Source organism: Macaca thibetana, chromosome 12 (assembly GCF_024542745.1).
Source record: "Macaca thibetana thibetana isolate TM-01 chromosome 12, ASM2454274v1, whole genome shotgun sequence".
Lineage (NCBI taxonomy): Eukaryota > Metazoa > Chordata > Mammalia > Primates > Cercopithecidae > Macaca > Macaca thibetana.
This window is the reverse complement of record NC_065589.1, coordinates 8,862,702-8,890,313: the sequence shown is the minus strand read 5'-3', so window position 1 is coordinate 8,890,313 and position 27,612 is coordinate 8,862,702. Positions and strand designations below refer to the sequence as shown.

Genomic DNA, 27,612 nt, shown 5'->3' with positions numbered 1-27,612 from the left:
ATAAGGTGTAAGGAAGGGATCCACTTCCAGCTTTTTACATGTGGCTAGCCAGTTTTCCCAGCACCATTTATTAAATAGGGAATCCTTTCCCCATTTCTTGTTTTTGTCAGGTTTGTCAGAGATCAGATGGTTGTAGATGTGTGGTGTTATTTCTGAGCCCACTGTTCTGTTCCATTGGTTTATATATCTTTTTTGGTACCAGTACCATGCTGTTTTGGTTACTGGAGCCTTATAGTATAGTTTGAAGTCAGGTAGCATGATGCCTCCAGTTTTGTTCTTTTGGCTTAGGATTGTCTTGGCAATGCAGGCTCTTTTTTGATTCCATATGAACTTTAAACTAGTTTCTTCCAATTTTGTGAAGGATGTCATTGGTAGCTTGATGGGGATGGCATTGAATCTATAAATTACCTTGGGCAGTATGGCCATTTTCATGATATTGATTCCTTCCATGAGCATGGAATGTTCTTCCATGTGTTTGTGTCCTCTTTTATTTCATTGAGCAGTGGTTTGTAGTTCTCCTTGAAGAGGTCCTTCACATCCCTTTTAAGTTGCATTCCTAGGTGTTTCATTCTCTTTGTAGCAATTGTGAATGGGAGTTCACTCATGATTTGGCTCTCTGTTTGTCTGTTATTGGTGTATAGGAATGCTTGTGATTTTTGCACATTGATTTTGTATCCTGAGACTTTGCTGAAGTTGCTTATCAACTTGAGATTTTGGGCTGAGATGATGGGGTTTTCTAAATAGACAATCATGTCATCTGCGAACAGTGAAAATTTGACTTCCTCTTTTCCTAATTGAATACTCTCTATTTATTTCTCTTGCCTGATTGCCCTGGCCAGAACTTCCAACAGTATGTTGAATAGGAGTGGTGGTAGAGGGCATCCTTGTCTTGTGCCGGTTTTCAAAGGGAATGCTTCCAGTTTTTGCCCATTCAGTATGATATTGGCTGTGGGTTTGTCATAAATAGCTCTTATTATTTTGAGATACATTCCATCAATACCTAGTTTATTGCAAGTTTTTAGCACGAAGGGATATTGAATTTTGTCGAAGGCCTTTTCTGCATCTATTGAAATAATCATGTGGTTTTGTCATTGGTTCTGTTTATGTGATGGATTACGTTTATTGATTTGCATATGTTGAACCAGCCTTGCATCTGAGGGATGAGGCCAACTTGATCATGGTGGATAAGCTTTTCAATGTGCTGCTGGATTTGGTTTGCCAGTATTTTATTGATGATTTTTGCATCGATGTTCATCAGGGATATTGGTCTAAAATTCTCTTTTTTTGTTGTTGTGTCTCTACCAACCTTTGGTATCAGGATGATGCTGGCCTCAGAAAATGAGTTAGGGAGGATTCCCTCTTTTTCTATTGATTGGAATAGTTTCAGAAGGAATGGTACCAGCTCCTGTTTGTACTTCTGGTAGAATTCGGCTGTGAATCCATCTGGTCCTGGACTTTTTTTCATTGGTAGGCTATTAATTATTGCCTCAATTTCAGAGCCTGTTATTGGTCTATTCAGAGGTTCAACTTCTTCCTGTTTTCGTCTTGCAAGGGTGTATGTGTCCAGGAATTTATCCATTTCTTCTAGATTTTCTAGTTTATTTGCATTGAGGTGTTTATAGTATTCTCTGATGGTAGTTTGTGTTTCCATGGGATCAGTGGTGATATCCCCTTTATCATTTTTATTGCATCTATTTTATTCTTCCCTCTTTTCTTCTTTATTAGTCTTACTAGTGGTCTATCAATTTTGTTGATCTTTTCAAAAAACCAGCTCCTGGATTCGTTGATTTTTTTTTTGAAGGGTTTTTTTGTGTCTCTATCTCTTTCAGTTCTGCTCTGATCTTAGTTATTTCTTCCCTTCTGCTAGATTTTGAATTTGTTTGCTCTTGCTTCTCTAATTCTTTTAATTGTGATGTTAGCGTGTCAATTTTAGATCTTTCCTGCTTTCTCCTGTGGGCATTTAATGCTATAAATTTCCCTCTACACACTGCTTTAAATGTGTCCCAGAGATTCTGGTTGTGTCTTTATTCTCACTGGTTTCAGGGAACATCTTTATTTCTGCCTTCACTTCGTTATTTACCCAGTAGTCGTTCAGGAGCAGGTTGTTCAGTTTCCATGTAGTTGTGCCATTTTGAGTGAGTTTCTTAATCTAGAGTTCTAATTTGATTCCACTGTGGTCTGAGAGACAGTTTGTTGTGATTTCTGTTCTTTTACATTTGCTGAGGAGTGCTTTACTTCCAATTATATGGTCAATTTTAGGATAAGTGCAGTGTGGTGCTGCGAAGAATGTATATTCTGTTGACTTGGGGTGGAGAGTTCTATAGATGTCTGTTAGTCTGCTTGGTGCAGAGCTGAGTTCAAGTCCTGGATATCCTTGTTAACCTTCTGTCTCATTGATCTGTCTAATATTGACAGTGGGGTGTTAAAGTGTCCCATTATTATTGTGTGGGAGTCTAAGTCTCTTTGTAGGTCTCTAAGAACTTGCTTTATGAATCCAGGTGCTCCTGTATTGGGTGCATATATATTTAGGATGGTAAGCTCTTCTTGTTCAATTGCTGCCTTTACCATATGTATGGCCTTCTTTGTCTCTTTTGATTTTTGTTGGTTTAAAGTCTGTTTCATCGAGACTAGGATTGCAACCCCTGCCTTTTTTTTTTTTTTCTTTCTTTCTATTTGCTTGGTAGATCTTCCTCCATCCCTTTATTTTGAGCCTGTGTGTGTCTCTGCACATGAGATGGGCCTCCTGAATACAGCACACTGATGGGCTTTGACTCTTTATCCAATTTGTCAGTCTGTGTCTTTTAATTGGGGTATTTAGCCCATTTACATTTAAGGTAAATATTGTTATGTGTTAATTTGATTCTGTCATTATGATGGTAGCTGATTATGTTACCCGTTAATTGATGCAGTTTCTTCACAGCATCAATCGTCTTTACAATTTGGCATGTTTTTGCAGTGGCTGGTACCAGTTGTTTCTTTCCATGTTTAGTGCTTCCTTCAGGAGCTCTTGTAAGGTAGGCCTGGTGGTGACAAAATCTCTCAGCATTCGCTTGTCTGTAAAGGATTTTATTTCTCCTTCACTTATGAAGCTTAGTTTGACTGGATGTGAAATTCCAGGTTGAAAATTCTTTTCTTTAAGAATGTTGAATATTGGCCCCCACTGTCTTCTAGCTTGTAGGGTTTCTGCAGAGAGATCTGCTGTTAGTCTGATGGGCTTCCTTTTGTGGGTGACCCGACCTTTCTCTCTGGCTGCCCTTAACATTTTTTCCTTCATTTCAACCTTGGTGAATTTGACAATTATGTGTCTTGGGGTTGTTCTTCTTGAGAAGTATCTTTGTGGTGTTCTCTGTATTTCCTGAATTTGAATGCTGCCCTGCCTTGCTAGGTTGGGGAAGTTCTCCTGGATACTATCCTGAAGAGTGTTTTCCAACTTGTTTCCATTCTCCCCATCACTTTCAGGTACACCAATCAAATGTAGATTTGGTGTTTTCACATAGTCCCATATTTCTTGTAGGCTTTGCTTGTTTCTTTTTACTCTTTTTTCTCTAATGTAGTCTTCCTGCTTTATTTCATTAATTTAATCTTCAGTCACTGATACCCTTTATTCCACTTGATCTAATTGACTATTGAAGCTTGTGCATGTGTCACGAAGTTCTCATGCCATGGTTTTCAGCTCCTTCAGGTCATTTAAGGTCTTCTCTACACTGTTTATTCTAGTTAGCCATTCGTCTAACCTTTTTGCAAGGTTTTTAGCTTCCTTGTGATAGGTTCAAACATTTTCCTTTAGCTTGGAGAAGTTTGTTATTACAAAACTTCTGAAGCCTACTTCTGTCAACTTGTCAAAGTAATCCTCCATCCAGCTTTGTTCCATTGCTAGCAATGAGCTGCAATTCTTTGGAGGAGAAGAGGCACTATGGTTTTTAGAATTTTCAACTTTACTGCTCTAGTTTCTCCCCATCTTTGTGGTTTTATCTACCTTTGGTCTTTGATGTTGGTTAACTATAGATGGGGTTTTGGTGTAGATGTCCTTTTTGTTGATGTTTATACTATTCCTTTCTGTTGTTAGTTTTCCTTCTAACAGGTCCCTCAGCTGCAGGTCTGTTGGAGTTTGCTGGAGGTCCACTGCAGACACTGTTTGTATGGGTATCACTAGCTAAGGCTGCAGAACAGCAAATATTGCAGAACAGCAAATATTGCTGCCTGATCCTTTCTCTGGAAGCTTCGTACCAAAGGGGCACCCGCCTATATGAGGTGCCTGTCAGCTCCTACTGGGATATATTTCCCAGCCAGGCTACACAGGGGTCAGGTAACCACTTGAGGAGGCAGTCTGTCCGTTCTCAGAGCTCAAATGCCATACTGGGAGAACCACTGCTCTCTTCAGAGCTGTCAGACAGGAATGTTTAAGCCTGCAGACATTGTCTGCTGCCTTTTGTTCAGATATGCCCTGCCCACAGAGGTGGAGTCTATAGAGGCAGTAGGCCTTGCTGAGCTGTGGTGGGCTCAGCTCAGTTTAAGTTTCTCGGCTGCTTTGTTTACCTACTCGAGCCTCAGCAATGGCAGACAACCCTCCCCCAGCCAGGCTGCTGCCCTGCAGTTCAATCTCAGACTGCTGCACTAGCAGTGAGCAAGACTCCATGGGCGTGGGAGCCACTGAGCCAGGCAAGGGAGAGAATCTCCTTTTCTGCTGGTTAATAAAACCTTGGGAAAAGCACAGTATTTGGGCAGCAGTGTCCCATTTTTCCGGGTACAGTCTGTCACAGCTTCCCTTGTCTAGGAGGGGGAAATCCCTCACCCTCTTGCACTTCCTAGGTGAGGTGATGCCCCGCCCTGCTTCAGCTCACCCTCAGTGGGCTGCACCCACTATACAAACAGTCCCAATGAGATGAACCAGGTACCTCAGAAATGCAAAAATCACCCGTCTTCTGCGTCGATCATGCTGGGAGCTGCAGACTGGAACTGTTCCTATTCGGCCACTGGTGTTGAAGTTTCCATTCTCCTCCGCGATACCTCCTTTTTTTTCCCCTTTTCTCTTACAGTTTTTCAATTTGAACATATTCTCTAGAGTTAACTACATTGCTCAAATATTCACTGTCATCTCAGTGGAGCAGAACAAATTGGGAACTGTGGCACAGATCACTCTTGCTATGCCCCTTAGAGAATTCCACATTAACAAGGCTAATTTTCGAGTGTGGTAAAGAACAGGCTAATGTATTTAATAGTGAATCCATTGATTGTTTCCCAGCATGAGATCACACCAGATTTAACATGGTTTGGCTCTGTGTCCCTCACCAAATCTCAACTTGAATTGTAATCCCCCTAATCCCCACGTGTTGAGGATGGGACCTGGTGGGAGATGATTGGATCATGGGGGCAGTTTTCCACCTGCTGCCCTCATCATAGTGAATTCTTATGAGATCTGATGGTTTTATAAGGAGCCCTTATCCCTTCACTTGCAAGCTCTTTGTCTCTCTTTCTTGCTTGCCACTGTATAAGACATGGCTTTGCGTCTCTCTCACCTTCTGCCAGGATTATAAGTTTCCTGAGGCCCCCACAGCAACATGGAACTGTGAGTCAATTAAAGCTCTTTCCTTTATAAATGACCCAGTCTTGGGTTTGTCTTTATAGCAGTGTGAGAATGGACTAATACAGTAAATTGGTGCCATGGAGAGTGGGGTACTGCTATAAAGATACTTGAAAATGTGCAAGTGACTTTGGAACTGGGTAACAGGCAGAGGCTGGAACAGTTTGGAGAGCTCAGAAGAAGACAGGAAGATGTGGGAACGTTTGGAACTTCCTAGAGGCTTGTTGAATGGTTTTGACCAAAATGCTGATAATGTTGTGGACAATGAAGTCCAGGCTGAGTGTCAGATGGAGATGAGGAACTTGTTGGGAACTGGAGCAAAGGTCACTCTTGCTATGCTTTAGCAAAGAGACTGGTGGCATTTTTGCCCCTACTCTAGAGATCTGTGGAACTATGAACTTGAGAGAAATGATCTGAAATTGGAATTTAGGTTTAAAAGGGAAGCAGAGCACAAAAGTTTGGAAAATTTGCTCCAGGGCATGTCAGAGACCTTTGTAGCAGACCCTCCCATCACAGGACTGGAGGTCTAGGAAGGAAAAATGGTCTTGTGGGCTGAGTCCAGGCCCCCCATGCTGTGTGCAGCCTCAGGACTTGGTGCCCTGTGTCCCAGTGACTCCAGCCATGGCTAAAAGGGGCCACGGTACAGCTCAGGCTATTGATTCAGAGGGTGCAAGCCTCAAGTCTTGGCAGCATCGATGTGGTGTTGGGCCTGCAGGCACACAGAAGATAAAAGTTTAGGTTTAGGAACCACCGCATAAATTGTAGAGGGTATATGGAAATGTTTGGATGTCCAGGCAGAAGTTTGCTGCATGGGTGGAGCCCTTATGGGTAACCTCTGCTAGCGCAGGGTGGTAAAGAAATGTGAGGTTGGAGCCCCCACACAGAGTCTCCACTGGGGCACTGCCTAGTGGAGTCATGAGAAGGCGGCCACCATCCTCCAGAACCCCAAATAGTAGACCCAATAGCTTGCACTTTGTGCCTGGAAAAGCCACAGACATTCAATGCCAGTCTCTGAAGACAGCATAGAGGGGGACTCTACCCTGCAAAGTCACAGGGTTTGAGCTGCCTGAGACTGTAGGAGCCCATTTCTGTCATCACCTTGACCTAGACGTGAGACATGAAGTCAAAGGAGATCATTTTGGAGCTTTAAGATTTAATGACTGCCCTGCCTGGTTTTGGACTTGCATGGGGCCTGTAGCCCCCTTTTATTGGCCAATTTCTCCCATTTGGAATGGGAACATTTACCCAATTTCTGTACCCCCATTTTGTCTTGGAAGTTACAAACTTGTTTTTGATTTTACAGGCTCATAGGGGGAAGGGACTTGACTTGTCTCAGATGAGACCTTGGACTATGGACTTTCGAGTTAGTGCTGAAATGAGTTAAGACTTTGGAGGATTGTTGGGAAGGCACAGTTGGTTTTGAAATGTGAAAAGACATGAGATTTGGGAGGGACCGGGGCAGAATGATATGGTTTGACTCTGTTTCCACCCAAATCTCATCTCAAATTGTAATTTCCATAATCCCCATGTGTTAAGGGTGGGACCTGGTGGGAGCTGATTGGATCATGTGGACAGTTTTCCCCATGCTGTTCTTGTCATGCTGAGTGAGTTCTTATGAGAGCTGATGGTTTTATAAGGGGCTCTTCCTCCTTCACTCACAAGCTCTTCCTCTCTCTCTCTCGCCTGCTGCCATGTGAGACATGCCTTTGCTTATCTCTCACCTTCTGTCATGATTGTAAGTTTCCTGAGGCCTCCCCAGCCATGTGGGACTGTGAGTCAATTAAACCTCTTTCTTTTATAAATTACCCAGTCTTGAGTATGTCTTTATAGCAGTGTGAGAACAGACTAATACAAGATTGGTGGTGATTGATGTTATACTGAAAGGGTTTAAAGGAGAGTCTGAGAAAAGGAAATGAATCTGCATATTGAGAAAGTTGATGAGAAAGTGGAATTAGAAATTCCTAGAAAGGTAAGCTGTTGTGTGAATGATTTCCCAAGATGGGAAAGTCTCTCTACCTGTTTGGAGACAGAAAGTGGAATCAGAGGAGAAGATGATGATGGACAGAAAGGATCATTCCCTCTTCCAGATGCTTTCCAGTGTGTGATGTAAGCTGAATTAAAACCAGCTGTGTTGAGCTTCAGCCAGAAAAAATGTCTGACATTTTGGCTTTTTGGATCCTAATGAAATGGTTATAGGTCTCCAGATCTCTTGGGGCTCACAGGGTCATGCCTTTCCTTGCCTGGTGTGCTTGGTGAGAAGGTACCAGTGTTTCCATGGAGGATATTCATTTTAGGGATATCCAGATGGTCATCTTTGCACCAGAGGAAATGCCCCCTTTTTCCACTCTGAAAACCTTATCAAACTCTTTTATAAAAGATGAATACCCACATACAGGCCTCTAGCACTCTTCTGTTTTTGAGCTGAGACATTTTAAAAAGAGATTTTTCAATTCTGAAAAATCTTTAAACAATATGCTCTTGCTGGGAAAAAATAGTGGGTCAATATCATTCCCATCTCTACAAAAAGATATATATATATTTTTTATTAGCTAGGTATGATAGCATGTCTGTAGTCCTAGCTACTGGGAATGCTGAGGAGGAAGGATCACTCGAGGTCAGGAATTCGTGGTTACAGTGAGCTATCATCTTGCCTAAGCAACAGCTACAGAGCGAGATCATGTCTTTAAAACAAACAAACAAACAAACAAACACTTCTGTAACACTTCACTTCTGTAAAAGCAACACTTTCCATTTACGACAGCACTAATCCAGGATATATCAAAACTGAACTTGTTTTCTTTCAGCTGTTAAAACTAGCCAGAATTGTTATAGATCCACTACCTCTGAGTGACATTGGTGTGCCACTCTTTGCTGACCACTGAACAATGAGATTTATGTAACTAATTCTGTAGGTACACACCAATTCATTCTACTCTACCCAGAGTGGTGATTTCCAACACACAAAACCACCATGAAACTGCCCATGCCTTCCTACCACTTCAAAACTCTTTTCATCCCTGAACTGCTCCAAAAGCAAACTTACCCCCAGCAAACTACTCAGTGAGTATCTTCACACATGTAACTTCCCTCGTCTGGCTTGCTAAAAAATGAACTCATTTTTCAAAAGCCCTGACAGTCTATCTTATTCTGATACTTCTTGTATGGTTATTGCATAAAGCAACTACCCAGGCACCTCGTAGCATGTTGATTTCAGAGTTCAGTGTGGGACCCTGTGTGCCCCTGTGGCATGGTGCCAGCTCACTGCCCCATTCCTGCTGTTTATTTCTTGGGTGCCATTCCATGCAGACTGGACTCTGAGGGTTCTAGAGCATATCCAAACCCATTATCACAGTCTTTGTTGGTTAATGATGTGTTCAGGCCATGATTTTTCTGTAAAAAATTAACAGCATGCTGCTTTTAATTTTTCTCAGCCTGTCTAGTTCAGTTGTCCTTTTGCTCTCATGCCTTATGCAAACCTTCCCTCAGAGTTGACCCTATAAGATGGGTCCCTTTGTGATGGACTACCCCAAGGCAACATGCCCCTAAAGGTCTTCATTTGGGGCATAACCTGTGCCAACAGAAAGGTACTTTCTCAGTTGTGTGTATGGTGACTCACCCAAACAATATTACAGATACACTTGACTTTCCTCAATCTAATTTGGCATGCCCCAAGCATAGCAATAAGATAGTTCTGTGTGGCCTTCTGGAAATGCTTTTTTTACATTTCCAGGACCTACTGCCGAGACCAGCTCAGTTGTGGAGACCCTAACCCAGCAGCGCTAGAGGAATTAAAGACACACACACACAGAAATATAGAGTGTGGAGTGGGAAATCAGGGGACTCACAGCCTTCAGAGCTCAGCGCCCTGAACAGAGATTTACCCACATATTTATTGACAGCAAGCCAGTGATAAGCATCATTTCTATAGATTATTGATTAACTAAAAGTATTCCTTATGGGAAACAAAGGGATGGGCCGAAACAAAGGGATGGGCTCTAGCTAGTTATCTGCAGCAGGAACATGTTCTTAAGGCACAGATGGCTCATGCTATTGTTTGTGGTTTAGGAATGCCTGAAGCAGTTTTCCTCCCTGGGTGGGCCAGGTGTTCCTTGCCCTCATTCCAGTAAACCCACAACCTTCAGCGTGGGCATCATGACCATCATGAACATGTCACAGTGCTGCAGAGATTTTGTTTGTGGCCAGTTTGGGGGCCAGCTTCTGGCCAGATTTGGGGGCCTATCCCCAGCAATCTACCACAGTTGGAGAACCACGTTAGGGCTGAAGACAGTCCTAGTATACCATTAACCAACCATGTAACCACAAAGTCTGTCCTCAGCCTTCAGAGGGAACATGCTTCTTACACTGATTTCAGCTCAGTGATACGGGATTCAAATGTCTGACCTCCAAAATATTAATAAACACATGTTGTTTAAGCCACCAAGTTTGTGGTAATTTGTTACAGCAGTGATAGGAAACTAATGGATCCACTTTACCAGGTTTACCTGCTTTTAAAAAGTCTGGGTTTAACTTTTTATCTAGATAATGGTCAACTTTTCCTACATCACCAGCATTTATGTCCAACTAAAAGTCATCATTAAATTAATTCAGCAGTATTAATATATTCATAGATTTCACCACTACACACTAAAAAATTGAAGTCAAATGGTTTAGAGCAAACCACCTGGTTCATACTTTCCCAACGGAAAAAGGTAAGGCTCAAAGTGCTGAGCTGAACATTCTGTCCTAGCACTAGGAAATAAACATTGTCAGCCTCAGGCTTAAGTTTAATAAACAGCAAAGTGCATACAGATATTTACAACGATTGAAAGACAGAGGTACTATTCGTGTAGTCCCAACAATAATAGGCGTTGGCATAAAGCGTTTATAAATTCTTGGGTACAGTTTTTCTGAAAGTAAAGTTCACTTTCAATTCTAAAAAAAGTCCGCTATTCCTCCAGATATGCTTTAAGTCAAATGTGGACTGGGATTACTTGGTGTCAATGCGGAGCAACTGCTCTTTGCTATTTATTATGAAGGACTTTAACTGAACTCTCCATCTTCCTCCACTTCCACCCTTTCTTGGCCATTCTCAATGATTCTCTTGGTGGTGATTTTTTTGCCATCAACTATTTCAGTGGAAGTCGACATGGACTTGAAGCTGCCTGTCCCATCACTACCATAGGACATGCAGAAGGAAGAAAGGCCCCCACTTCCCAGGGAGCCAAAGGAACTAAATCCTGTATCAAAAGAAGAAAATCCACCCCCAAAAGCTGGAAATTCACTGAAGGTAGAGAAAAGGGGTGCAGACCCTCTGCTTCTGCTTCCCCGGGAGTTCCTCCGACTCCCCAAAATATTTTCCAGCGGGTTTCCGAAGAAATCAAAGGAGAATGGGTCCTGGCCACCGAAGAACTCCCTGAAGACCTCGGCCGGGTCGCGGAAGCTGAAGATGTACTCGAAGGGGTCCTCGAAAGGCCTGCCGACTGCGCAGCTACCCTCCGCCCCCGCCTCGCCATAGCGGTCGTAGACGTCACGTTTCTTGGCGTCCGACAACACCTCGTAGGCCTCGGCCACCTGCTTGAATCTCCTTTCTGCTTCCTCCTTGTTGTCGGGGTTTTTGTCCGGGTGCCACTTGAGCGCCAGCTTGTGGTAAGCCTTCTTGATGGCCTCGGTCGAGGCCTGCCGGGGCACGCCCAGCACCTCGTAGTAGTCCACCATGCTGGACGCCCAGAACGGCCCGCGGGGCACTGGCGCACCGAGCGGGACAGCTGCCAGCCCCGGGCGCGGGCCCGAGTGGTTGGCGACCTGGGTCGCCTGGAGGGACGCCCCTTGTGACGCAGCCACATCTCATTGGTCGAGGCCTATGAGCGCCTCGCTTCCCAGGATGCAGTGCTGCTGGGACTGGCCCTGCTCTCTGTGAGGCTCTGTGATGCCCCAAGACCAGGCCCCGCCCACTCCGGCCCCCGCCCAGCCGCGGTCTCCAAAAAGGGTGGGAATAAGGTTGCGGGAAAGAGAAGGGGTTGACTTTAGCTGCCTGAAGAACTGTTTTTCTTAAAGTCGGCTTTATATCAGTCTTTTTCCTCGGCCACAGGAGGGAAGAGGGTGGTGGGAGTGAGTTTAGTCTGACCGGGGCTGAAGACATCCGGTTGTTTAGGACTGCAGTTCTCTAACGTTCCAGCCCTGGTACCCGTTTGGTTTAGTTGATGTGGATTATACCTATCATATATATACTGCGTTAGAGATTAAAACAGAATTTAAAAGACATATTCATTGGGCAATTTAATAAGAAACCCATGACACACTATCAAATCTTATTTTTATTTAACTTTTTTCAGGCAAAATGTAGTGAGAAGAGTGGCATTGTTTTACATTTTTTGCATCTCGCTTTAGTACTTGGCTTAATAGCTGGATTCTCATGTCAGCTTCTGCATTCAATCTATTGTGATATTACACATCACCCATGTAGCTTCTGGAAAACTCCACTGTACACTTGTGAGAGAATGACAGTGAAAAAATCAAGTAGGATTATTATGGAAATAGTTTTGACTTTGCAAAATTCTCCTGAAAAATTCTTGGGGATCCCTAGGATTTCTGGCTCATTCTTTGAGACATGCTAGTCTAGTACAGTAGTCCCTGGTATTCTGAAGGGATTAGTTTAGGACAACACTCCTCCTCATACCAAAATCTAGATGCTCAAGCTCCTTTTATAAAATGGCACAGTATTTGTATATAACCTACTCATATCCTCCTTTAAACCTGTAATCATCTCTTGATTACTTTTACATAATAAATGTAAATGCTGTGTAAAAAGTTGTTTTACAGTATTGGTTTTTTCTTTTTATTATTTGTATTTTTTTTCATTTCTATTCCCCCCAAATATTTTCAATCTGCTGTTGACTGAATCTGCAGATGTGAAGCCCAAGTATATGGAGGGTCAACTGTGCGTGTTATTCACTTTTCTTGACTGCTAAAACAAACACCAGGGAGATCCTCTCAGACAAAAGGAAATACAGCACTAGTTACTGTATCGAAGCCATACACTGGCGTGCTATAAACTTGAGATGCAGTGATTATTTCCACTAGAACTGCTATGTCATGACCATGAATTTTGAGGGGATAATTTTTTGAGATCTGAGTTCTCTTCACCTCCTCCTTATTCTCTTTTTGACATTGGATTCTTTGCTTTGGTAAATTGTGAGGCATTACACTAGTAAAGGTCACTCAGTTCTAAAGGGAAAATGATTAACCGAAGAACATTCTAAGAGTTCATAAAGGGTATTAGGGCTAATGGGGATGTGTTATCTCACCAGAACAAACTTCTGAGTTTATATAACCTCTAGTGACATAACTGAAACCTGGACTTGGCACTTGGTAAGCACGCAATGAACAGTCATAGTAAGCTGGCTGAGGGTAGAGTTCAGTGTAAACAAAGCGATTTGGGAACATCAAAGCAAGTTTGGGGAACAACAAGTGATCCAGAATGGCTGGAGGGTAAGAGGCAGAGGGAGGGGGCAAGCAGAAGAGCTAGAGAGGAGGAATGAGCTTGGACAGGGGGACTGGGATCTATCCCAGAGTTTTGAGAGCAAGGCAGAGGAGTCTGAATTTTCTTCTGTGCCCGGGAAGCTGTTGATCAAGGTTTTAGAAGTGGCGGCGACGTGGGGTTTTTCAGTTGGCAGCCGATGCTGTGATTCAGAAGGGACAACTAGGGGTTGGGGAACTGCGGGGCTGGGGCCCTGAAATAGGACCATGGCATCTGGGTCTGAGAGACAGTGGTAGAAACATCCAGATTCAGCACTTACTTGCTATCTTTGATACAGGGTCTAGAACGAAAAAAGAAGGAAAGTCACCTGTGTACAGAAGCATGTCCCGAGTGCTTACTGTCTCCAAAATCGTGTACTGGCACCTCAGTGACAGCATGATTCCAAAGCCAAAATCTTGCCTGTAAGGAATAGATGTATAGGATATAGCTATAGTCTAATAGCAGGGACAGATATGCAAACTGCTAAAAGATGTAAGGCAGAGCAGAACAAAATGCTGTGGAGATTCAAGGACGGTGGCTTTGTTTCCCTGGAGGGTCCTGTAGATAATCTACATGGCAATGGACATGTTTATGTTGCTCCATTAGTAACAAGTCCCTTCATTCTGATTTGATGATAGGAGCTGGGAGTGTGTCAAGTGGTGGCCTATTAACTTAGGTCTTCAGCTTAAAAAGAAAGTACCTTCAAAAGGGTTCCAGAAACACTTTCCATGGATATGTCACTCTTTAGGTGCCCTCAAAGTAAGACCATCACATTGCTGCCCTGCCATGTGATTTCTCAGCCCCCAGAGCACCATGCCCTGTAATTGCCTGGTCATGAATTTGTCTCCATCCACCTGACCCCTCCTTTCAGGCAAGGACCATTTCTAACTTGGCCTTCTGGCCCTAGTTCCTAGCATAGTGACTGGCATACAGTAGGGCTCACACATTCCATAAATATTAGGTGGATGAGGGAATTAGCAATGGATTCTGCTTTGGTTCCAAAACAGAGATTTATTGGATTGCTTAGTAGTGGTTCTCTGTTGTTATTCATGAGCGTGAATGTGGATTGCCTACTATTGCCTACCACTGTTGGTGACTTCTCAGACCTCAGCTGCAGCCTGATAAACGTGGTTAACAGAGAAGTAGGAGGCTGTGACGTTAAATGGGTTACCACAGGCTTTTGTTGAGAATTGGATGAGAAACAAGAGCTTGAACTTGGATGTTCCCCGGAGTGAGCGCAGGGTCAGATGAGTTTTTCAAGACAGGAGTGATCGGTCTTTCCCAAGGTGGGGCCCATAATGAAAGGCAATGATAGATTAATGGATAATAAGTAACTGGAGGAGGGCACTCTGTTTTCCAATTACACGTTGGTTTGCTATGTGGCTCAGTGACAAGGTAATTAAGATGAAGAAAGCAAAGGTAGGAGGCACAGCATGGGGTGGACAGTCAGCTGCTGATGGCTTCTGCTCAGATGGCCACAGGATCCCAAGTTCCCCTGCCATGGCTGGCCACAGGACTGCTGCTCCTCCTCAGTGTCCAGCCCTGGGCTGAGAGTGGGAAGGTGCTGGTGGTGCCCGCTGATGGCAGCCACTGGCTCAGCATGTGGGAGGACGTGTGAGAGCTCCATGCCAGAGGCCACCAGGCGGTGGTCCTCACCGGAGGTGAATATGCACATCAACGAAGAGAACTTTTTCACCCTGACAACCTATGCCATTCCTTATGGACCCAGGATGAATTTGATCGCTTTTTGCTGGGCCACACTCAATGGTTCTTTGAAACAGAACATCTTCTGAAGACATTTTCTAGAAATACGGCAATTATGAACAATATGTCTTTGGTCTTTCATAGGTCTTGTGTGGAGCTACTGCATAATACTGCCTAATGAGGCACCCGAATGCTACTTCCTTTGATGTGGTTTTAACAGACCCCATTTCTGTCTGTGGGATGGTGCTGGCTAAGTACCTGTCGATTCCCGTTGTGTTTTTTGTTCAGGAACATTCCATGTGACTTAGACTTTAAGGGCACACAATGTCCAAATCCTTCCTCCTGTATTCTTAAGTTATTAACAACCAATTCACACCACATGACATTCCTGCAAAGAGTCAAGAACATGCTCTGCCCTCTGGTCCTGTCCTACATTTGCCATGCTGTTTCTGCTCTTTATGCAAGCCTTGCCTCTGAGCTTTTTCAGAGACAGGTGTCAGTGGTGAATCTTCTCAGTCATGCATCTGTGTGGCTGCTCCAAGGGGACTTTGGGATGGACTACCCCAGGCTGATCACGCTTAACATGGTCTTCATTGGGGCATCAACTGTGCCAACAGGATGCCACTATCTCAAGTCTGTATTGGTGCCTTCATCCAATCAATGTTCCAGACAAAACACTTTTTAAAAACATGTTTACCTACAATTGCATTTACTTTATGCTGAATTTATTCTGGTGCCATAGGTATTTTTTTCCTTTATTTTCTTCTAGGATATCTTTTTCTCCTATGCAACCTCATCCTCAGGTTTAGGAACAATTTGTTCCTTATCAGTAAAAATCATCTTGATATGGCAGTGGGGGTCATGTAAGGGTTAATCTGATAATGAGCTCTGCAAGACCCATGGCTCATTTGGATGCTTTGTTTACTTGGATATGCTTAATGATGGGAGAATCTACACCTAAACCCTTACATTCAGCATTATTCTTTGCATTTTGAAGCATGTGCATCTAAAATCCAGCACCCTATTTGGGCCACTGACCCTGTGTCCAGCCCCACTGTTCGTCCCTGGGCACGTTGCCAGCCCCTCCATTGCAACATCGAAATGGTACACACTGCTTCCGTAAAGTGACAGCTTTCAGACACTTGGTGGCTCTTTGTATATGCATATACTTGATGGCCTGGGTAGTTTCACGAATGTCCTTTAAGTGAACAGGAAAACTGAAACCTCTTGTTTTGCATGATTTTGTGGTGTTTCTGGGTCAAGTGAATAAAGAAGAATTTTCACAGATCACCTTAGGCCTCTTAGAGGAAGAACTATCATCATCATTACTAGAGTTTAAAAGACTCCTGCAGAACAAGGTGTTTCACCTGGAGACCTTTGCCGTGTTCATGCCAATTTACTGAGTGCATGATAGATCATTTACACCAAAATCTTTATCATGTATTATCTCTGATAGGCATGCCATTATCATTTTTATTACGTTAATTTCCTTTGTTATTTTGTCACCCTTACTTACTTGGTTTGGTTGACCCTTAGATTTGAAATTTTTCTGCAAATATACAAGACCATATTTGAAATCTTATGTTTTTTCTGCCTCTCTTTCTCCTTGATTTAAAGTTTATGATAGGTTGAATTATTTGACTGGTCTTCTCAAAGAAATAATTGTGGAATTTGTATATTCTTTTTAGTGTTTCATTTTCTGTCTCATTAATTGCAGCTTACTTTTGCCTTAATGATTTTATCCTCGTTTCTTTTGGCTGATTTTGTAGCTGCTTTTCTAACTTCGTTAGAGGAATGTTACATTTCTTTACATTTGATTTTTCTTAATGAAGCATTGAGGGCTCTGAGTAAAACTTTTTCTGTGTCCCTCAGGTTTTGTTAAAAATTGCTGTTCTTGTCACTGCTTTTAGATAATTTAAATATCAGTTTTAAAATTTCTCCTTTGATGCAATGACTGTCTATAAGTCTGTTTCCTAATTCTGATATTGTGAATATTTTTTGTAGTCATCTCCCTCTTATTTTTTCTAGTTATTTTGCATTATAATAAGAAAACGTTTCTTGTGAAGACACTACTTAAGAAATTCTTAATAGGTTACTTGATAGTCTAATACAGAATAGAAATATAATGTAAGCCACATACATAATTTAAACTCTTCTAGTGGGCATGTTAGAAACCAGCAAAAAAGAAACCACTGAAATTAATTTTAAAATGCATTTTATTAAACCAGATTTATCCCAAATATTATTCTTTCAACATGTATTCAATATGAGATTATGACTTAGCTATCTTTCATAGATTTTTTTTCTTGTTAAGTCTTCAAACTCTAGCATATATCTGACACTTACAGCATATCTCCATTTGGAATAGCCACATTTCAAGTGCTCAGTTGTCCTATGCAGTTAGTGACAACAATATGGTCAATGTTTATAAATGTTCCATGGACACAACTAAAATTCTGTCTTTTCAATTTTTCTCTTCTTGTCTTTTTCTTTTCTTTCCTTTTCTTTCCTTTTCTTTTCTTTTTTTTTTTTTTTTTTTTTTTTTTTTTTTTTTTTTTTTTGAGAATGAGTCTCGCTCTGTTTCCCAGGCTGGAGGGCAGTGGTGGGATCTCGGCTCATTGCAACCTCCACCTCCTTGGTTGAACTGATTCTCCTGCCTCAGTCTCCCAAGTGGCTGGGACTAGAGGTGCATGACACCATGCCCAGCTAATTTTTTTTTGCATTTTTCTGGAGATGGAGTTTCATCATGTTGGCCAGTTTGGTCTCAAATGCCTGACCTCAAGTGATTCACTAGCCTTGGCTTTCGAAAATGCTGGGATTACAGGTGTGAGCCATCACCACACTGGGCAATTTTTCTATCTTTTAAAAACCCTCTACTAAACCTTCCCAATTCTGGGAAGGATGTCTTTTTAAAAATCCCCTTACATAACAAATTCTGCTCCAGTTATATTTTGGTTCTTGAATAGTTTTTGCTTTATACATAGTGATTAGATTGATGCATGTAGGTTTGAGACTTGTGTTTTCTTCACATAGTTTGCTATTGTCATTAGATAATAATTCTTAAAATACATTTTATCTGATATCAGTATTGCTACCCCTACATTATTTTTAAAATTCCACATCTCTTTTAATTTGAAAATAATTTGTGTGCAGGTGGGTGGCTCACACCTGTAATTTCAGCCCTTTGGGAGACTGAGGCAAGAGGATTGTTTGAGCCCAGGAGTCTGAGAGCTGCCTGGGCAACATGCTGAGACTCCATCTCTACAAAAAATCAAAACAGCATCCAGCTGTGATGGTGCAGGCCTGTAGTGCCAGCTACTGGGGAGGCTGGGGCAGGAGGATCACTTGATCCCAGGAGATGGAGACTGCAGTGTGCCATGTGTTCACACCACCTAACTCCAGCCTGGGTGACAGAGTGAGGCCCTGTCTTAAAAAAATGAAAATTTCTTTGGCATGTGAAAATCGTGTTTTAAAAGTTTAGAAAACAGTTTTTTAAACTCCAATATGAAAAGTTAGGTGCAGTGGAATGCACCTGTGGTCCCAGCTACTTGGGGGGCTCAGGTGGGAGAATCATTGAGCTCAGGAGTTTCAGCTCCTATGGTTTTTAAATTTATTTATTTAAAATACAACAAAAACCAGAATGGTTTCAATCTGATAGTTTCTTTGATGTCAGCATTCTGATTCTCTCTGTTCTTAATTGTATTCTTTCCATTGAGTGTAAGCTCATTCCTCTAACAGAAATTTCCTTTTCCCTTCTTAATTTTGGAATTCCATGGTACTTTTCCATTTCCATGGAGACGCAGTGCAGCATCCTCAAGTCTCCAACTCTTACACCTGTCTCTTTCACTTGTAAGAGCCCTTGTGATTACATCGTCCCACCCAGACATCCAGGATGACCTCCCCAACTCAAAACCCTTAATTTAATCAGATCTGTGAAGTCTCTTCCATCTGTAACAGAACATATTCCCAGATTTGAGGAACTACAATGTAGATACTTTCGTGGGGCTGTGATTCTGCCTACCACAGACACTAAACTTAAAGTGAAACCCACATCTAATTCAAAGCTAGGAGATTTTCCTCTATATGAGGAATTTAATTTTTGTTCCTTTAAATTTAATTTAAATTTAATTTTTGTTCCTGCACTCCATAGAGTTCTATTCTCCAGCCTTCAGAGCTATCAGCTTACCATTCAATTATCTCCTTTTCTCCTTGTCTTCCTTTTTTTTTTTTTTTTCATCTTTAGAAAACGATACCTTTCAAAGAGCAAAAGTTCTAGATTTTGATGAGGTACATTCTAGCAGTTTTTATTGTTTGTACTTTTTGTACCCTAAGGAAACTTTGTCCACCCCAAGATGTGAAGATTAGTTTCTACGTTCTCTTAAAAACATGAAAGAGTTCCAGTTTGTATGTTTAGGTCTGTGAGATTGGCAGAGGCAAATAAGACTACACAGGTCAGGCTTTCAGGATGCCTTTTTCTGTCTCTGGACTTTGCTGGGGTGACCTCACTGACACCCATGGCTTCAACCACCACATATTCAGATGGCTCCAAGTCTATCTGTGCGGCCCAGACCCCTCCTCATCTCCAGACCCTGGAAGCTGGTGCCTTGGGCAGCTGCTCCTGTTTCCCAGGCACCAGGAGCTCCTCCCTCCCTGTAGTTCTGCTCTCCTCAGCACCCCCAGGTCTCTGGAGTACCACCATCTTCCAAGGTACATGGGCCTCCCCAGTGTCTAGGTGTTCCAGATGTGTCACTTGAAATCAGATGACTTCGCTGTCTAAATAAAACACCACTACTTGGAGGTGGAACACGGGAGCCCATGAATGTGGCAAGAGCAACCTCCCAGGTGTGTTCCACCCCTCACCTTGGACTCATCAGGAGGGTGCTTAGAGGGAAAGAATTTTAAATGGGTTGGAAGTATAATTCAGAGGCTGAGACGTTGCACTCACCGCTAAGAATCCCTTTCTAGCCCTTTATATCTTCACAATTCCCCAGGAATTGTCCTCCCCTGGAGAGTTCCCAAAGCCCTTGAAGACCTTCCTTCTCTGTGCCATCCTGCTTGTGTTGCCCTTGAGCTGGGCGTGTCCCTGGTGGATGCTTCCATTCGCTGCCTGTCCCATAGTTTCTGTCCAAAGGTGCAATCTATTATCAATGTGGATCTCTAATGGGGGTAACTTCCTCTCTAAGGGAAGCCTCAGCCTCAACAGAAATGGCAGACATGGCCAGGCAAGAAGACACAGAGACAGTGAGATAGAAAGTGTGCACAGACCAGAGAACCTGCCCACATCATCCTGGGGTGACCAGTACAAGGAGGCATGAGCAATCTTGTGAGCACACGTAGAGGTGACTTTCCGGAACAGGATGAACCTTGTGGACTTGAGACCCTTGTGAGTGCTCAGGGTGTCTCTCTCTTAGAAGGGCACACATTTAATTCTCCATCTGAAATTTGAACTTGGGTCCCCACAAATTATGCAGCCCATGCTGTTCTGGAGGAACCGTTCTTATCAGAACTTGGTGCTGGATTGACTTGGAGAAAAGCCTGATCATAATCTTCAGGATGAAATAAAGGCCTGGATGAATGGACACTTTAGTCTTTAAGCAGACTTGCAGAAGACTGGAGCCTTCAGCATTCAGAAGAGGAATTCAGACTGTACAAGATCTGAGGCCAGGTTCTAGCTCCCCCAGTCCCTTGGTGAGCAGGGAGCTCCCTGAACCCACCGTGGGTCCTTGCTAGGGTTATCTTGCCCATGTGTGCTTTAGACAGCAGGACCTCTTATTCCATGGGATAGATGGAGAATCCTCAACAAGGTCTTCCCAAGAATCCGATAACCACATCTTGAGCTCAGCCTCCCTGCAGCTTTTTTTCATATTGACAGCCACTTCAGAGATAGTCCTCTTTGATCCATACAAGAAACATTCTGGTGTGAAAAATGACCAAAACCAGATAGCCAGCCTACACACTCTCTGTTTAGAGAAAGCTGGCTTAGCAATGTTGTATGTTTTTTGGATGTGCTATGTTACTCATACATGAGAAGAAAGAGTTTGAAGCATTAGCAAATAGGGTCACATCCAGCAGAGAGCATATGGTTGGGGACTAGGGCAGTGGTGACTCCTCAGACCTCAGCTGCAGCCTGATAAATGTGGTTCATAGAGAAGTAGGAGGCAGTGACATGAAATGGGTGTTCACAGCCTTGTATTGGGAATTGGATGAGAGACAAGAGCGTAAACTTGGATGTTCCCCAGAGCAAGCGCAGGGTCAGATGAGCTTTTCAAGATAGGAGTGATCGGTCTTTCCCAAGGTGGGGCCCATAATGAAAGACAATGATTGGTTTATCGGTAATAATTAACTAGAGGAGGGCACTCTGTCTTCCAATTACATGATGATTTGCTAGGTGGCTCAGTGACAAGGTAATTAAGATGAAGAAAACAAATGTAGAAGGCACAGCGTGGGGTGGACAGTCAGCTGTTGGCGGCTTCTGCTGAGATGGCCACAGGACTCCAGGTTCCCCTGCTGTGGCTGGCTACAGGACTGCTGCTCCTCCTCAGTGTCCAGCCCTCCTCCTCAGTGTCCAGCCCTGGGCTGAGAGTGGGAAAGTGCTGGTGGTACCCATTGATGGCAGCCACTGGCTTAGCATGCGGGAAGCCGTGCGGGAGCTCCATGCCAGAGGCCACCAGGTGGTGGTCCTCACCCCAGAGGTGAATATGCACATCAAAGAAGAGAACTTTTTCACCCTGACAACCTATGCCATTCCGTGGACCCAGGATGAATTTGATCGCCTTATGCTGGGCCACACTCAGCTGTACTTTGAAACAGAACATTTTCTGAAGACATTTTCTAAAAGTATGGCAATTTTGAAAAATATATCTTTGGTCTTTCATAGGTCTTGTGTGGAGATACTGCATAATGAGACCCTAATGAGGCACCTGAATGCTACTTCCTTTGATGTGGTTTTAATAGACCCCATTTACCTCTGTGGGGTGGTGCTGGCTAAGTACCTATCAATTCCTGCTGTGTTTTTTTTAAGGTACATTCCATGTGATTTAGACTTTAAGGGCACACAGTGTCCAAATCCTTACTCCTATATTCCTAAGTTATTAACAACCAATTCAGATCACATGACATTCCTGCAAAGGGTCAAGAACATGCTCTATCCTCTGGCCCTGTCCTACATTTGCGATGCTCTTTCTGCCCCTTATGCAAGCCTTGCCTCTGAGCTTTTTCAGAGAGAGGTGTCAGTGGTGGATCTTCTCAGCCATGCATCCGTGTGGCTGTTCCGAGGGGACTTTGTGATGGACTACCCCAGGCCAATCATGCCCAACCTGGTCTTCACTGGGGGCATCAACTGTGCCAACAGGAAGCCACTATCTCAGGTTGGTGTTCGTGCCTTCATCCAATCAATGTTCCAAGCAAAACACTTTTTAAAAAAATGTGTTTACTTACAATTGCTTCTATATCTACTTCTCTTTCCAGTGCTTTTATTTCTGCTTGTTGTCATGATAGTCTTCCATGAGATAAACTGTTAAGGGGTCTCTAGTAGGGTATTTCAGGTTTTAAATGGTCACTGAGAGGAAGAAGAGGCAGACACGAATGTTTGTCAAAGGATGGGCAAGGACTGGTGTGACTCATGGAGACTGTTCGTTTGTAAAGGCACCATAGTCATGGTTGTGCATGCCCTTCATTGGGCAGGAGCAGGGACACTCTACATTGAGAATTGACCCATCCTGGATTTTTTGTTTGCATAATTTTCAGGGGAAAGATGATACAACAGCAAATTACCATAGTTAACGTGATAATTTTTAGTGGTCCCATCTTGCAAAAGATAGAGAGGTGACCACAGGAGACCTAAGCACTCACAGGAAGTAGAAGTGTCAAAGAGGTTGACTCAGTTCAGTGGAAGTAGGGCAATGAAAGTGGGATGTCTGTCTGTGACTCTGGAATTACACACGGAATTCAGTTTCCAGAGAGGGATCTGTGCTAACAAAAGATTTTCTGTTCAGGATTTGGGGTCTGGTGCATGATGTGGGGACATCTCAGATTTTGGAAGGAATAGTGATGGTTGCAGGTCAAATGGGTCTGCTACTTGGAATGCTGAAATTATCAAGAAATTGTGGAGGGGACTAGGGAGGAGATAAACTGTGAGTGTATAAGCCCAGTAACCTGGGGACAGTGATGAATGGACATGTGTCCAACAAGGGAAGCATCTCTCAGGAGAGGCTGATCACATCACCAAACCCACCCTATCCCACTCCAAGTTTCTATAGTGGGATCTACTCCTTTACCAAACATTTCAAAGGCAGCTTTCATTATTCCAGAATATTTGGGGTTCATTAATATGAATTCAGCCTTTTTATGTCATATTCACCGAATGCATATGAACTTCCATAACTTTAGATCCTTTGGTATTTTTATTTCTGTAATTCTTTTTATTAACATAGGTATTATTGCAAAATACTCTAAGTTTCATTTTTTAAATCAAACCACATGATTTTTTTTATTGGTGATTTTCCCTCTTATGCAGTGTAGTTATTCAATTATAAAATATGGGTTTATTAGATTTGTAAAAATGTTGAAAAATGGGATGGCATTTAAATAGTGACTCTTGCCCTTTTCTTCCAGTTTTTCAATGTGAACATATTCTCCAGTGTTAACTACATTGCTCAAATCTTCACTGTTATTTCAGTGGAGCAGAACAAATTGGGAACTGTGGCACAGATCACTCTTGCTATGCCCCTTAGAGAATTCCACATTAACAAGGCTAATTTTCGAGTGTGGTAAAGAACAGGCTAATATATTTAATAGTGAATCCATTGATTGTTTCCCAGCATGAGGTCACACCAGATTTAACATGGTTTGGCTCTGTGTCCCCCACCAAATCTCAACTTGAATTGTAATCCCCATAATCCCCACGTGTTGAGGATGGGACCTGGTGGGAGATGATTGGATCATGGGGGCAGTTTTCCACCTGCTGCCCTCATCGTAGTGAATTCTTATGAGATCTGATGGTTTTATAAGGAGCCCTTATCCCTTCACTTGCAAGCTCTTCGTCTCTCTTTCTTGCTTGCCACTGTATAAGACATGGCTTTGCGTCTCTCTCACCTTCTGCCAGGATTATAAGTTTCCTGAGGCCCCCACAGCAACATGGAACTGTGAGTCAATTAAAGCTCTTTCCTTTATAAATGACCCAGTCTTGGGTTTGTCTTTATAGCAGTGTGAGAATGGACTAATACAGTAAATTGGTGCCATGGAGAGTGGGGTACTGCTATAAAGATACTTGAAAATGTGCAAGTGACTTTGGAACTGGGTAACAGGCAGAGGTTGGAACAGTTTGGAGAGCTCAGAAGAAGACAGGAAGATGTGGGAAAGTTTGGAACTTCCTAGAGGCTTGTTGAATGGTTTTGACCAAAATGCTGATAATGTTGTGGACAATGAAGTCCAGGCTGAGTGTCAGATGGAGATGAGGAACTTGTTGGGAACTGGAGCAAAGGTCACTCTTGCTATGCTTTAGCAAAGAGACTGGTGGCATTTTTTCCCCTGCCCTAGAGATCTGTGGAACTATGAACTTGAGAGAGGTGATCTGAAATTGGAATTTAGGTTTAAAAGGGAAGCAGACCATAAAAGTTTGGAAAATTTGCAGACTGACCATGTGGTATAAAAGAAAAACCCATTTTCTGGGGAGAAATTCAAGCCAGCTGCAGAAATACTGGCTAAAGAAATTTCCATAAATAAGGAGGAGCCAAATATTAATCGCCAAGACAATGTGGAAAATGGCTTCAGGGCATATCAGAGACCTTTGCAGCAGACACTCCCATCACAGGACTGGAGGCCTAGGAAGGAAAAATGGTTTTGTGGGCTGGGCTAGGGCCCCCGTGCTGTGTGCAGCCTCAGGACTGCACTGGACACTCTGTGTCCCAGTGACTCTAGCCATGGCTAAAAGGGGCCAAGGTACAGCTCAGGCTGTTGCTTCAGAGGGTGCAAGCCTCAAGTCTTGGCAGCTTCCATGTGGTGTTGGGCCTGTGGGTACACAGAAGATAAGAATTTAGGTTTGGGAACCTCCACATAAATTTCAGAGGAGTATGGAAATGCCTGGAAGTCCAGGCAGAAGTTTGCTGCATGGGTGAAGCCCTTATGGAGAACCTCTGCTAGGGCAGGGTGGTAAAGAAATGTGAGGTTGGAGCCCCCACACAGAGTCTCCACTGGGGAACTGCTTAGTGGAGTTGTAAGAAGAAGGCCACCATCCTCCAGAACCCCAAATAGTAGACCCAATAGCTTGCACTATGTGCCTGAAAAAGCCGCAGACATTCAATGCCAGTCTCTGAAGACAGCATAGAGGGGGACTTTACCCTGCAAAGCCACAGTGTCCAAGTTGCCTGAGACTGTGAGAGCACACTTCTGGCATCAGCATAACCTAGATGTGAGACATGAAGTCAAAAGAGATCATTTTGGAGCTTTAAGATTTAATGACTGCCCTGCCTGATTTTGGACTGGCATGGGGCCTGTAGCCCCCCCTCCTTTTTTTGGCCAGTTTCTCCCATTTGGAATGGGAATATTTACCTAATTTCTGTACCCCAATTGTGTCTTGGAAGTTACTAACTTTTGATTTTACAGGCTCATAGGGGGAAGGGACTTGCCTTGTCTCAGATGAGACTTAGGACTATGGACTTTTGAGTTAGTGCTGAAATAAGTTAAGACTTTGGAGGATTGTTGGGATAGCACGATTGGTTTTGAAATGTGAAAAGACATGAGATTTGGGAGGGGCCAGGGGGCAGAATGATATGGTTTGACTCTGTGTTTCCACCCAAATCTCATCTCAAATTGTAATCTCCATAATCCACATGTGTTGAGGGTGGGACCTGGTGGGAGCTGATTGGATCATGTGTGCAATTTCTCCCATGCTGTTCTCATCCTACTGAGTGAGTTCTCATGAGAGCTGATGGTTTTATAAAGGGCTCTTCCCCATTCATTCACAAGCTCTTCCTCTCTGTTTCTCTCTTGCTTGCTGCCATGTGACACATGCCTTTGCTTATCTCTCACCTTCTGTCATGATTGTAAGTTTCCTGAGGCCTCCCTAGCAATGTGGAACTGTGAGTCATTTAAACCTCTTTCTTTTATAAATTACCCAGTCTTGAGTATGTCTTTATAGCAGTGTGAGAACAGACTAATACAAGATTGGTGGTGATTGATGTTATACTGAACGGGTTTAAAGGAGAGTGTGAGAAAAGGAAATGAATCTAGATTTATTGAGAACATTGATGAGAAAGTAGAATTAGAAATTCCTAGAAAGGTAAGCTGTTATGTGAATGATTTCCCATGATGGGGAAGTCTCTCTACCTGTTTGGAGACAGAAAGTAGAATCAGAGGGGAAGAAGACGATGGACAGAAAGAATCATTCCCTCTTCCAGATACTCTCCAGTGTGTGATGTAAGCTGAATTAAAACCAGCTGTGTTGAGCTCTAGACAGAAAAGATACCTGGCAGTTTGGTTTTTTGGACCCTACTGAGTTGGTCACAGGACTCCAGGTCTGCTGGGGCTCATAGGGTCATGCCTTTCCTTGCCCGCTGTGCTTGGTGAGAAGCAACAAGTGATTCCATGGAGGGAATTCATTTTAGGGGTCTCAAGATGGTCATCTTTGCACCAGAGGAAATACCCCTTTTTCCATTCTGAAAACCTGATTTATCAAATCCTTTTATAAGAGATGAATATACACATACAGGCCTCTAGCAGTTATGTTTTTGAGATGAGACATTTTAAAAGGAGATTTTTGAATTCTAAAAATTCTTCAAATAAAATGCTCTTGCTGGGACAACAGAGTGGGTAAACATCATTCCCATCTCTACAAGAAGATTTTTTTTAATTAGCTAGGCGTGGTAGCTGTAGTCTCAATTACTGGGAATGCTGAGGAGGAAGGATCACTTGAGCCCAGGAATTTGTGGTTACAGTGAGGTATAATCTTGCTTAGGCAACAGCCACAGAGCAATACCCCATCTCTAAAACAAACAAAAAAACAAACAAACAATAATCAATCAAGGTTTACACTTCTGTAAAAGGAACACTTCCTATTTATGACATCAGTAATCCAGGATATATCAAAATTTGAACGTTGTGTTTGCTTTCAACTGTTAAAACTAGCCAGAGTTGTTACAGGGACCCACTACCTCTGAGTGACACTGGTATGCCACTCTTTGCTGACCCAAACAATAGGATTTATGTAACCAATTGTGTAGATACAATCCCACTCATTCTACCCTACCCAGAGTGGTGATTTCCAACACACAAAACTACCATGAAACTGTTTCTATGCCTTCCTACTATCTCTCAAAACTCTTTTCATCCCTGAACTGCTTCAAAAGCAAACTCACTCCCAGCAGACTACTCAGTGAGTATCTTCACACATGTAAGTTCCCTTGTCTGGTTCTCTAAAATATGAACTCATTTTTCAAAAGCCCTGACAGTCTGTCTTATTCTGATACTTCTTGTGTAATTATTGTATAAGAAGCAACTACCCAGGCACCTTGTAGCATGCTGATTTCAGAGTTCAGTGTGAGACCCTGTGTGCCCCTGTGGGTTGGTGCCAGCTAACTGCCATGTTCCTGCTGTTTATTGCTTGGGTGCCATTCCATGCAGACTGAATTTTGAGGGTTCTGGAGCATATCCAAACCCATTATCACAGTCTTTGTTGGTTAATGATGTGTTCAGGCCATGATTTTTCTGTAAAAAATTACCAGCATGCTGCTCTTATTTTTTTTTTAGCCTGTCTAGTTCAGTTGCCCTTTTGCTCTCATGTCTTATGCAAACCTTTCCTCAGAGTTGACCCTGT

The 27,612-nt window shown here is 42.9% G+C and overlaps 2 protein-coding genes across 6 annotated transcripts in view; one reads left to right on the top strand and one right to left on the bottom strand.

The window, feature by feature from the left end:
- Positions 1–27,612, top strand: part of LOC126933130 (UDP-glucuronosyltransferase 1-6) — a 113,874-nt gene that overhangs the window by 66,324 nt on the left and 19,938 nt on the right. For 2 of the 5 annotated variants that reach the window (XM_050752684.1, XM_050752686.1), the window contains exon 2: positions 21,494–22,168. The exons of the other annotated variants lie outside the window; for them this stretch is intronic. In XM_050752684.1, coding sequence (XP_050608641.1) covers positions 21,494–22,168 — 675 coding nt within the window. The remainder of the gene's footprint in view (positions 1–21,493; positions 22,169–27,612) is intronic. 5 annotated transcript variants of the gene reach the window in all.
- On the bottom strand, positions 10,343–11,399 carry LOC126933134 (dnaJ homolog subfamily B member 3). The gene has a single exon (XM_050752691.1). The coding sequence runs from the start codon at positions 11,294–11,296 to the stop codon at positions 10,622–10,624; it is 675 nt and encodes a 224-aa protein (XP_050608648.1). The 5' UTR covers positions 11,297–11,399; the 3' UTR covers positions 10,343–10,621.

Coding starts and splice junctions, on each gene's coding strand:
- LOC126933134 (XM_050752691.1), bottom strand. CDS start 11,296: ATGGTGGACTACTACGAGGTGCTGGGCGTGCCCCGGCAGGCCTCGACC.